This window comes from Linepithema humile, chromosome 1, assembly GCF_040581485.1.
Source record: "Linepithema humile isolate Giens D197 chromosome 1, Lhum_UNIL_v1.0, whole genome shotgun sequence".
Classification (NCBI taxonomy): Eukaryota; Metazoa; Arthropoda; class Insecta; order Hymenoptera; family Formicidae; genus Linepithema; species Linepithema humile.
The window spans coordinates 38,418,545-38,430,876 of record NC_090128.1 but is presented as its reverse complement, the minus strand read 5'-3'; the positions used below and the strand labels follow the sequence as shown (position 1 = coordinate 38,430,876).

General features: G+C 37.0%; 1 protein-coding gene across 2 annotated transcripts in view; it reads right to left on the bottom strand.

Moving 5' to 3' along the window:
• Positions 1–12,066, bottom strand: part of LOC105679837 (uncharacterized) — a 31,655-nt gene extending 19,589 nt beyond the window's left edge. Inside the window, exons 1-3 of one of the 2 annotated variants that reach the window (XM_012380117.2) lie at positions 11,011–12,066; positions 8,937–9,095; positions 4,000–5,362 (exon numbers count right to left, since the gene is read on the bottom strand). In XM_012380117.2, coding sequence (XP_012235540.1) covers positions 4,000–5,284 — 1,285 coding nt within the window. In that variant the 5' untranslated portion in view covers positions 5,285–5,362; positions 8,937–9,095; positions 11,011–12,066. The remainder of the gene's footprint in view (positions 1–3,999; positions 5,363–8,936; positions 9,096–11,010) is intronic. The other variant, XM_012380118.2, reaches the window with a different exon arrangement.
• Positions 12,067–12,332: the final 266 nt, after the last annotated feature.

Here is a 12,332-nt window from a genome sequence, read left to right as displayed (position 1 = left end):
GAAGAAATTATAAATCACGGTGTTTCTCTCCATGCGACAAACACATAAAAAGCAGAAGTACAAAAATCAGAAAGCAAGAAACAATATACAAAAAGCGCATTGTAAATCAGGCCTAAGACTTTGGATTCCCAAATATGTTTCTTGAGCAATATTGCAGAATTTCAAGGTCATCAAGATTAAAAATTTAAGAGAATAATTTTTTTGTCATGACAACGTCACGAACTGGTCCAAAATCATCCTCTTTCTCCAGAATTTTCCCATTAAGGAGGAAAAGAAAAAAAGTTACTCTCACCTTTGCTGTCACAAACGTCGCAGAGCACCATGTCCGCCGGTTACAACGGAGCGCGTGTATCCTACCGCGTGGTCCCGCAAGCACTAAGATATTTCATGACATAGGGCAGCATCGTGACGGGTTGAAAAGAGGTGACGGCGGCGAAAAAGATGAAGGAGGTGCAGGAGAAGAAGGAGATCGTCGTTGAATGAAACGTACAACACTATCGATTGGTTCTGTTAAATGTTAACGGTTTGGCAGTCACGTTTACACTGGCGATGTAGCGCATCACAACGACGTTGGAACGATCAACGGCCCCCAACGGCGGGGTCGAAGAAAGAGGGGATGAGACCGATGTAGTGGGAATGCTGGATCAATATTAGGGCGTAGACTCAAGGGCAAGGGCCGCTAGCAAGACAAAAATTATATGGGGTGTCTTTTAACAATGTGATTTTGTTAAAGAATTTGTGAAGTCAATCTTCACTTTACAGAAATTTTATTTCGCGGAAATTAGAAGAGAAGCAAGATATAAAATTAAGCAAAATAAAGAAATAGCGGAAGTTTGACTAAAAATTTGTAATTAATTGAAGCTAAAAATCTAGAAATTAATTTTTTATATTAAAAATTAAAAGTTATTTAAAAAACTGCAATTAATGACTGCAGTAGAAATTCGACAATTTATATGCAGAGTAAAATCTCTAATTTTAATTTTAATAACTGATTACATTAATTACAATGTGTGCGTTAAAGTATCAAGACTTTTTGAAATAAATAAATAAAAAAAAAACTAAGAATCTCTAATTACTTATCAAAATTTATACAAACTCTATTCTATTAAAATAAAAAAATGTGCATATTAAAAAATTGTAACTACAAATGACTTTTCAAAATTATTCAAAAAAAAAGAGCAGCTCAGAAATCCTTTTTAGAAATCAAATCAAATATTTTAAGACACCCTATATTAGGAAAACTTGTGTAACCGCCTGCGTATGTGCGTGCGTGCGTGTGAAAAGGAATTTGGGTACTTCCGATGCAACACGCGGCGATATCGATTGCAATTATCGTCGATAGTGCCCCATTGTGTCTATAATTGGTTACACACGACTCTTCCGTTCTCCCACGATCACCGGAATCGATTTTATTATCTTTGCACGTCGTGACTGAGATTTAGTGCGATTAGAAGAATCGTAAAAAGTTACTACATGAGCGTGTAAAAACGCTTCTATTTATCATATTAAATAATTTATGTTGTGTCGAAAAATTCAGAAAAATGTCTAAAGAATTCTTGTTAAGAAAAAGCATTTTCGCAATATATCATGATATATCAGATTATTACATTAAAACATAATAAAGCGCAGAATATTTATGCACAATCAAGTGCAATATAATTATTCCGTTCGTGTTAGTCAAATCTTACATCGCGCGATGTTTATGCAATTAAATTGCGAACTTGCTGAGATAAACGATATAAATGATTACGTGTCATCGGGCTGTTAATTGCACACGCCGCGATACGCACGTTTTCTTCGTTTAGGAAAACTTTCGCGATGCCGTGAGAATGTAAATATCGTGTCTTCTGCGACGCGAGGGAAAAGCCTGCTCCTTCTGGCTTTCGAGACGAGAGCGCAGTGTTACGTGAACAGCCAAGTATTCGAGCATATAGCAGTCGGGCATAGGTGCATAGTTCAAGCATAAACGCGGTATTTCACCGCGACGCGAAAGGATTAACCCCTTCGCAGCCACCGACGACCCGAGATCTTTTGATTCAAAAATTTTTCTTGACGCGGCTGCTTTACAGGACTTTCTTAAAGAAAGAGAGAGACAGAGAAAGTGTACGTCGGCATCGCATTGCAGGAAGATTACGTATAGTCAGCGTAATGTAACGATATCCATTTTGCAAAGGCGACACAAAGTTCTCAATAATAATTTTAATACATTTGATAGACAATTTATTTCATGCAATTTTAAATACATTTTAATTTAATATTAATATTAGAAATCATAAATTTCGACATAAAGATGGCATTAGTTATTTTATAAAAAAAATTTATCTTTTCTATACCTCTTTTTATGTAGCATTTTCAATCCAATAAAAAAACGTATTCAATCATCAGTTCTTAATTTAATTTTTAATTTTTAAGTCTAAATTTTTATATTTTTTTTTTGTTATTCCATATATTGCATTTACAATATGGACGCTGTCAACTGCATTATCTGAGAATTATGACCCATATCAACATGCTTGACTTATCGGACGGGCACGTACGTAAGTAGAGATATAGTGAGTCCACATATAAAACGATAAGTCGCAGATAAGAATGCTTAGCTAGGATAAAAGAGCAATACACAAGGTGCGCCTGTTACCGAGCACTTTTTTTCGTTGCGTTCAACTAAAAGTGGCGGCGATGCCATTCCGCTCAAGTTGAACTCGCATTCACACGCAGAGAATCACAAAACTTCCTGGAAGCGTTAACCGTGAGACCATATCGACATTTTCGACATTTGCATATTTGTAATTTGCATCAATTATATTGATTATAAGACAAAGAGACAAACGCTTATTAAATATATATGTAACAAGCTAACAGTGGCTTCCATCCATTAAATTTATTTGATTCTTCAACTTTATTCAAATAAAGTAATAATAAAAAAGGAAAATTTTATTATAAATTAATTAAGAATTATAAGATTTTGGAAAATTATTTTGGAAGTATCTAAAGGTAACAAATAAAAATAAATAATGCTAAAGCATGCAATACGAATCAAAAGCGTTGTTGAAGCGTGACGACAAATAACTATTATTAATCAATACATAAAAATAAAATAAAATAAAATTATTGATGCAATAAAAGCAACAAATAAACGGAGCGTTTGAGCTTGCAAATTTCATGCTCGAAAAGTACCGATTTGATCTTATATCATGCACATAGATTTATTTTGTGATACACAATCGAACGCTCGAAAAGCTTGAGATAATCATCAAATAGGAGATTTTACCATAGAATTAGAGAAGAGGCTGTACGTCCCAGCTAAATCCATATGTACAGACATATGTTCGAGGGATACATTTACATTCTATATTTGGACTACACTACCCTGACCTGCGATAGTGATACAACTGAGCGAGCAAATGAGAGGGTATGAGGGAGCGCCTAAAAATAGGGGTGCTTCGGTTCCCGATGGATTAACGGGCACGCCAATTGTACTCTAACTTCACACACTTCGACAAACGTCATTAATCGAATCCGTCGGCTTAAAAAAGTGTCCCTCTTTTTTCAAATTACAATCAGGCATTTAACGGCCTACGAATATTAATGTAATAAAAGCGAAAATTTTTCTACGAGTACGTAGTGCGAGATGAACATCCCTTTTTAATGAAGCTGTGTTAACAAATCATGCAATGTGTAACAAAGATAACATGAAACACAAGATATTTTGCAACATTTCACAAATTATCAAATTATTCCAGAAACTCGGCATATTTTTCTACAAACTTTGTTGAAAAAATAAATATGTTTAAAAAAAATTAAATTAATACAATTCATCAACATAATTTTCTCCTTTCTTCGATTTTTGCATCGTTTCAGTGGTTAATTTATATTTTAAAAGTTGATCTATACTATAAAAAATTTAATAAATTTGAAAAGTGCTTTATAAACAAAAAGACTTAAAATAATTTGATAAGTTCAAATGCTGCTTTTCGAATACAAAATGTTTTGCACACTCACCCTTTCGCTGATCTTCGCTGTCGGAGTGAAGCTCGACGTCATGCAGCCTCATGGATTGCACAAATCCTCGCCAATGACTCCGCGAACGTCCTCTCTCACCAAGATCGTTCTTTAGCTCCGTCAGCTGCCGGTCGGACTCCTTCAACAGCCCGTCCAGAATATCCGGTCTTTCCAGATTAGAACTGGTCTTAGAACTCTCTTCCGCACTTGCTGCCCCGTTCCATCGGTCTTCCTCATAATCAGGATTGCGAACTCCTCGATCTTCTGACTCCCGTGAACGCTCGTCCGCGGAATAATTCGCGTCATTCCACCTTCGATTCTTCGAGTCCCTCCTTCTACGAACAGGTGGACGCGGCTGATCACCTGAATTCGCTTCCTCCTTCTCCTTTTTCTTGTCTCTTAAATCCTTCTCCGGGAGTTTCTCTTGAAGGAGCTTATTCGACACTTTTCCGTTTGTGTTTTTGCCTTTATTCGACACGTTCTTTGGATTGTTACAACGATCCTTCAAGGATTCCCGATTACTTCTAGATGCTTCCAAAAGTTTCTGCGCCAGCAGCCGGGTCCTGGTGATCTCCGTGCCAGACTTCCTCTCCTTCTTCTCCGAGTCGCTGCTGATTTTTCTATCATTGCTCTTCGTGACCGTTCTAGACGAGGGATCTGCTGAGTGGAACATCTGCTGGATCCTAAAGATGTCCGACCGAATTTTCGCCGAAGTCGGCGTGTCACTCTTCTTGCTCAAAATTACCGACTTTGGTTCCGATCTTTCTGTTCTCAGCGACAAACCTTTGTGATTTCTTTGCGTCGGTGGAGTGGTTCTCAATCTCTCCAGGTCTCGCAAGTCCGCCAGAAGAGAATTATGGGTTCTCGATATCCTGGCGTTGCCCTCCTCAAGACCAACGGCGACGCTGCGCGGTCGATTTCTCGATTCCAGCTTGCCGATCTTGTCGATCGGCGTGTACGACTGGTCCATAAAGACAGTTTCGCGAATCTGATTAATATTGCGCAGCCTGGGAGCGCCGATCTTTATACCGGTGGTTCTCATAATCACTTTTTCGACCGACTCAATGTCCCGCTCGCGACTCAACCGTCTCTCCTCAATCATTCGCGCTCGACTGATATCGATTGGCGCCGTGTACGAGTTGTGATAGATCGGATCCTTGACGGAGATAGCAACCCGCGAATTTAGCCGGGGATTAGGGGGTCTGCTGCTGCGCAACGGAGACATTCGAACCAGCTTCGGCGCATCTCTTGGATCGTCTGTCTGCAAACTGCCCCGGTATACCATTTTTCTTCGTTTAATTTGATTGATCTCTCTTCGTCACCAATCACGAATCATTCAATGCGTATCATGATTTTTGTTCACCTGAAAATTCAAACATGATTACGTTATTAATGGAGACAATTAATGGTAATTAAAAATAATACAACGTTAACACGTTCCCTGCCGCAATTTTCAATGACTTTTCGCCGTGTGGATTACATATATTCCATGTTGTCGAAGCTAACAGTTTTACTTATAACAAGTATCTTATAATATTTATAATACTGCAAAAATCATTATCAAGAAAAATACGCTACAAAGTAAAGCAAAAATGTTTTCTTTGATAAATTGTCATTATTTACACAATTTAAGCCAAAAAAAGAAATGTCAAACGTGGCTTGAACGGAAAGTTCTGCGACCCACGCAACAGGCGGAAGAAACGTGTTAAAGATAAGAAAATAATTTTCATGTGTGCGTATAATTTTATTTTCTTATTTTATTTATTATATGCAATGTGTTTAAAATTATATGTGCCAGATCCATAATATATGTATATTAATAAATCTATTATGATAAAATAATACAAGACAGAGTTTAATATATATTCTACTCAATTGTTTAAATTTTATTTAAGCAAAAATGTAAAAACTTTTTTTAAAGTTTTATAATTTTATTTAAATTGTTAAAAAGAAATTCTAGTAAAATACAAAACCGGATTAAATACCGATATATGATTCTTTTATCCCACAAAATCGTTTCATAATTATTATATATTCTAAAACCTTCTAGAATTGCTTAAACGCAACTAAAGTTTATAACAAAGTATATACATATTTACATTTAATATTACAACGTACAAGTATAAAATTTTTAACAGAATTATTTAAAAAATAAGTGACTCGTATATTTCTTTAAAATATTGCTCAATATTAAAACGCGACACACCATTAAATTATGATAATAGCTGTAGAAGAAACTAAAATCAAATATGTGCCAACAACTTTATTAGCTGTCGCGTAGGAAACGGAAGGGCCAAATGGAACTATGAAAGCACATTATTATCTGAAACAACTCGCTGCTCAGTAAATGATAGCCTTATTCACCTATCGATACGTAACGATTTCCACCGTGGTATTGCGCTTCACTAACAACTAACACGTTGACGTTAATCTATGCAAATTACAACTGTGAAACTCAACGCTGTTGAAACAAAGCTTATACTCCACTAATGTAATTTCAATTTTTTAGCTTTCGTTTTTTTTTTATTTAAAGGTTGAACTTTAGTCACGAAACAAGCAAATAAGCATTAACTGACATTTGCGATGTGGCGAAAGATTTTCTTTTAAATCTTTAGACTCAATTTTGCATAATACTGCATTTCTCAAAATGCTATTGTGGTGAAGAAATTATTGACAAAATATTGACTCTTGTAATTCATGCATTTTGACGCTCAAGAGTTAATTTTATTCACACAAACTTTGTACGTTAAGTTTCGAAATTTTATTTATTAATTCATTTTGCGCACACCGCCCGTTTCTCAAGATACTTATACGGTAAATTAAAGCAACACTGACAACTTTTGCAACTTTGTCGTATATACGTATCTCGATGTCGATTCGACACGCAAGGTCGTAACGCGGCGTTCAAATATCGCCGACCACGCTGAAAATTGTCGAGCGTGCAATATTTTACCGGGAAACGCAGCGGCAGCGCGAGTCGCCGAGTCTGTAATCGGCACGAGCGGATTACGGTTTACGGCGAACCATCGAGAGTCGGTAGCTGCGTTTTATGTGGGTGTCGCGCAACGCATGTGGGCAGCGACCCGGCCGCCACATGTCTTACAACACACATCAGTATGTCTGCATACGTGCGCGTACTTGCTTGCGTGTGTAGGTGTCATGCGTGTTAATGCGTGCGATCGTCCACGTTAAATGCCGTCCGAGCAGCGCGGCTGCATTCTAATCAACGTTCGCCGCGCATTCTAATCGCGGACGGATCGCGCAGGATCGAGAATCATTCGATCGGTGATCGAGGGTTGACAACCGCGAGCGCGCGTCCCGCGAGATGCCATAAATGGCCAGCGGGAGCGATCGGTGCGGTCGTACAAGCGCGATGCTTCCTGTGATCGCAACAGATCGATCGTCGTCATTATCGACATTACTATGCGAGCACCGTCACGAACGTGATTTAAGTTGCATGATGTAGATGTTAGGCATTTTATCCTTCGCGAGATATTATATGAGTCTTGGAGCGCAAGTAACATTAGTTGCAACGTTAGTAATTTGAGGTTGTAAGCTGTCCTTTAGAAAAGAAGCGTGCAAATTATTAACTTATCAGTTCCGAAGAAACAAAATAGACTCTCAAGGTCTTGTATCACTAAAAAAGATCTTTATTCAACCGTAAAGAAAAAAATAAGAGATAAAATTTCTATTCGAGGTGTTATATGAAGTTGTGTGATGAGTAATTTCGCATTTTCCAAATACTATATTCTATATATTTTTTTCAAAATATACTTATGTTCGGTGATAAAACACTGACAGTTGTGCTTCAAACTTGTGTTCGCGAATTACTAGCTAGCGAGCACATGATTCCGCTAGGTATAATCAGATTCCATTAAGATAAATCTGCAAGTTAATGAAGAAAACAAAAGCGCGAAACTTTCCGAAACAGCAGTAACGAACATAGGTAATTAGCGATAGTAAATCTGATTAAATACCTGCTCGCGATATACCGTTGGCTTTATTTTGGATGCGTTATTAATTAATAGCGACAAGTCTAATTGCCAGACGCTATTGTTTATCTGCTTATTTTAAATGAGCATTTTCTGACAGTGTTTCCTGAATTCAGGTTAAAACCATTTATTTTACAAGCGGCTAACTGTTAACACAACCGTTTCATAATTCTGATTAATTTTTAAAAGCATATTATATTTTTCTCACAACCGTGAATCAATATAATATAATAAACTTATGCATAAAAAAATTAATTGTTTTTAATATTTAAATACGACAATATTATTTTCTTCCTCATAAGAGATTGGTTAACATATGTAATAGCACTTTCTACTTTATTTAACAATTTTATATAATACAATTGAAAATAGTGACCAATTTTTCTTTTTGCTTTTGCAAAAGACAAAAATTTGGAAAATAAATTTATTAACTTTCTTTATAGACTAATTAAATTAAAGATTAATTAGTCCATCAACTTTTTACCTTATCGAAATGAAAATTAATTCAACGTAAAAAGCTGATTTTTTATTCTTTATGCAATGAGGAGAAGTAAAAATTAATTTAAGAAAGTATAATTTAAAGTTTAATTTAATTTTTTATCTAAATTTGATTAACATTTACTTTGAATAATTACAATCACTCTAATTTAACAAATGATCATCGCGATACGCCTAAATCTGCAAATTCGTCTCACCGTGCGAGACTCGCTCGCTCCCGAGAGAAGATGCGAATAAACTTACAAACTTCGCACGCGTTTAACGGGAACAGACGTCGTTTCCCGCATTCGGGTCTCAGCGGAGCAAAATCCAAAATCGTTTATCATACGTGGACGTTTCTTGCGCTTTCGGCAGCGTACTCACGCGCGAGCAATTGTACGCTGGAGAGAGAAAGAGAGAGAGAAAGAGAGAGAAGGAGAGAGCATGAGCAATGCGATTTGGCTTTACCTGGTTTATTTATCGCGCGATTCGATGCGAGAGAGCGGCCTCGGGAAACCGTGAGATTCGCAAAATTGTCCGAACGGGCAAATCGCTTCTTTCTCTCTTCGCTTCGCCGACATCCAATAACGGGAAACTTCTGCTCGCGGCTAGTCTCTCTTGTTAGACCTGCAATAAGAAAATTTCATGCATTTTCCATTAGAACGTCATTATGAACGATTTTACGGCTTTCCATGCGTACGTTGCTCCCGTTCTCTCCGCTCAATGCTTCGCTCTTTGTTAATCGAGTAGGCCGGTAGCATTGCCCGCTACTGGGTCTAACTAGATCGGTCCATGAATAAGTTAAGATAATGAGGTATTTCATTGTTAATAATTCAAATAAGATGCAATTGCGTTAACACGAAACGCTGACACAATTTCCCTCCTTTCCTTACAAAGCATGCCAGACTCTTCAATTCTGTATCGATATAAAAGTATCCATGGATTAAAAAAAAAAAAAAACTTAAAACATTCCATGTATAAATCAACTAAATTTGTCGTTAATACTATTTTGAAGAAAAAAATTTTATTCAAATTACGCAACGCCGTTTCGTTAACTTGAATAGGAGATGACCGCGGACGTTTTTTTATTTCCACACACTTAAACGAGAGTAACTTTACGACGATGGCTATATTTAACCGCGATTCTAATGATACCGCGCTCGTAGAGTTCTTCCTTCGCTCGGACGTCGCACTTAGATTACGCCGGTAAAGTATAATGCCAGATCGCATCCACCGTCAATCTCCGTGTGAAACTTAGCGGATCGACTTCCTCCGTAAATCATAGCTATTTCGAACGGACTCCGAGTGATCCAATTCCGCGTAAGTGGATGAGAACTCGCGGTGAACTGTTCTCGCCGCTGCTTTACCGGTTAACTATGCAACAACAATCTGTCCCAGAAAGTGCAACGTAGCTTGACAGCACTGTCACCGACATTTAAGTGCCGTTTTTGAAACTCCTTCTTGAGGACGAATGACGTAATAGCGAATCAACATAATCTATATTCATGTAACGCGACTCGTCGCTATCTGTTTCACCTAAAATATTGCACACGCAATCGAACTAAAATAATCAATCCTAATTAAAATTTTACGTAATTTGGCGGGTTTCAAATTTTCCTTCAATTGTAAATTTGCTTGAAATCGATGTTTCACGTGAAACGTTTTAATAAATAAATGTCACAAGATTTTTACCGTTCCAAAACAATGTTTCACTTCGTACAATATTTCGCGATTTGAATATGACATAATTATCAGCCACCGGGACCGCGTTGTTACGTAGTTACGTTACTTTCCGTGTCGATAATGAGAAATTCTAACGGTTAAATTAACATTTCTGATCACATCTATACTATAACGCGGCATATATTTCACGCCACTGCTACACGCATGGAGAACCACTAGTTTGACTTCCGTGAGTAAGAACAGGTTATTTACAAGTCCACGCTCTTTACTTCGCTTGTAATGATAATCCTTTGTCTTTAATAAACATAGTATTTTTGTGAACCAATGGTAGACCATTATATGCATTGCGAGATGGCGAGTAGTCTGACTCAATTAATTCGAAAATCTCGCCAGGTGAATCGGGTTCTTGCTTAAAAATTTCGCACGGTCTGACCACACCATATTAATTTCAGCTTTTTCTACTGATCTTCCCGATTACGAAGAACCGGTTGTTGTTTTACATTTAATTGCTATACTTTCTCCTGAACGCGCGAGTTATTACATCGAATTTTATTTGACTCTCTCTCTCTCTTCATTAATCGATTTTATTTATTTTATTAGTTGCCAAGTCAAGATTTTAACGTGTGAAAATAAACGATACATCAATGTATCGTTTATTTTGATGTATTTTATTTTATTTTATTTTATTTTATTTTAGTTTATTTTATGTATTTTTTTATTTTATTTTTTATGTATCACTTGATACATCAAAATGTATAAAACGTAAAAAAATATTTTTTGTCTAAAAATCTTTTTCTTTTCTAAAAAATAATTTTTTAGTACAACTAAAATTTCGCTAATTAGTATAATTTCTAATTACCTTTATATCACTCGAATGATTCTAAGATCGCAAGTCACTGATGCTTCAGTCAGTCTCCGGAAACGTGGATCACTCTGTTCCAGCTGACCAACTGTGCTTTCTCCCTCTCTCTCTCTCTTTCTCTTTCTGTCTTCTTATCTGAACGGTATCTTATCTAGATTGTATCTGTTTTTATCTTCTCGGATGTCTGCCTGCGTTTAGATACGCGATAACACTATTTAAAGATCACCAGCTTGCGACGCGGAATAGAGAGCGCGAATTGACGCACCATTCGGCACGGAACTTGCGGAACTTTATCGACAAGAACGTTCACGGCTTCGCGCACACTATCATAATTGGCACGGAACCGAACTTCTCACATCACATGGCTACCGGACATGTGCCGAATTACTTGCCAAAGTACATGCGTATTAGCACGTGTACGAAGATTCGATTGCAGTTTAGGTAACGCACTGCTTATTTGCTCAGTATTTTAAAATCAAAATTATTTCAAAAAATAAGATATTTTGGCGTAATTACTTTTCATTTATTTGAAATTATTATTTTATTGTATTTTTCAACTCTTTTTAACTTTACAAATCTCAATATTTATATTACGGTATAAAATACACATGTTTGCATGCTGTATTTTATTTATATTTTTAAATATAATTAATATGTTTTAATTTGCTTAAGACAATATCTTCTGGAACATTTAACACACATCTAATATATTTTTACGTCACCTTCGTATTTTTCTGTCTAATTTAGTATTATTTTTGTCTCCGCCTATCTGCTTTTATCTTCTTGTTCTTTATCCTTCCTCCACTTCCTCGGCGGGCTTATCTTCCGGAGCTGCACTTCTTCGTCGCGCCACTCGTGTGCGTGCACCACTCGCGGAGACGGTTTACGGCGGCGACCGCACCATGTGCTCCTGTGCCGTGAGAAGTACTGAATGGGTTTGCCAGACACGAAACATAATCGTGTCTACAGCAAACAGGCAGGCAGGCAGCTGTACACTACGGCTCCTCTCTCTCTTTTCCTTTCCATTCCATTCTGCCACTACTGAGACGGCGGTGGGGTGTCGGTACTGCACGGCTCCCCCACCGTGTGTGCACAACGCGCGATCCACACCCACGCGACACCCGGTATACGTGGGCTGTCGACGTTGGCGGAAGAGAGAGACAAGAAATCGAGATTTACAAGGACCTATTCTTTTGCTGAAATAAATCTAAAAACGATAAAAATGATAAAGGATATGGCGTAACTTATAGATTAAAAGCAAAAATAATAAATTAGAAATAAACTGTATAATAATAAAAATTTAAAAGGTATAAATGAAA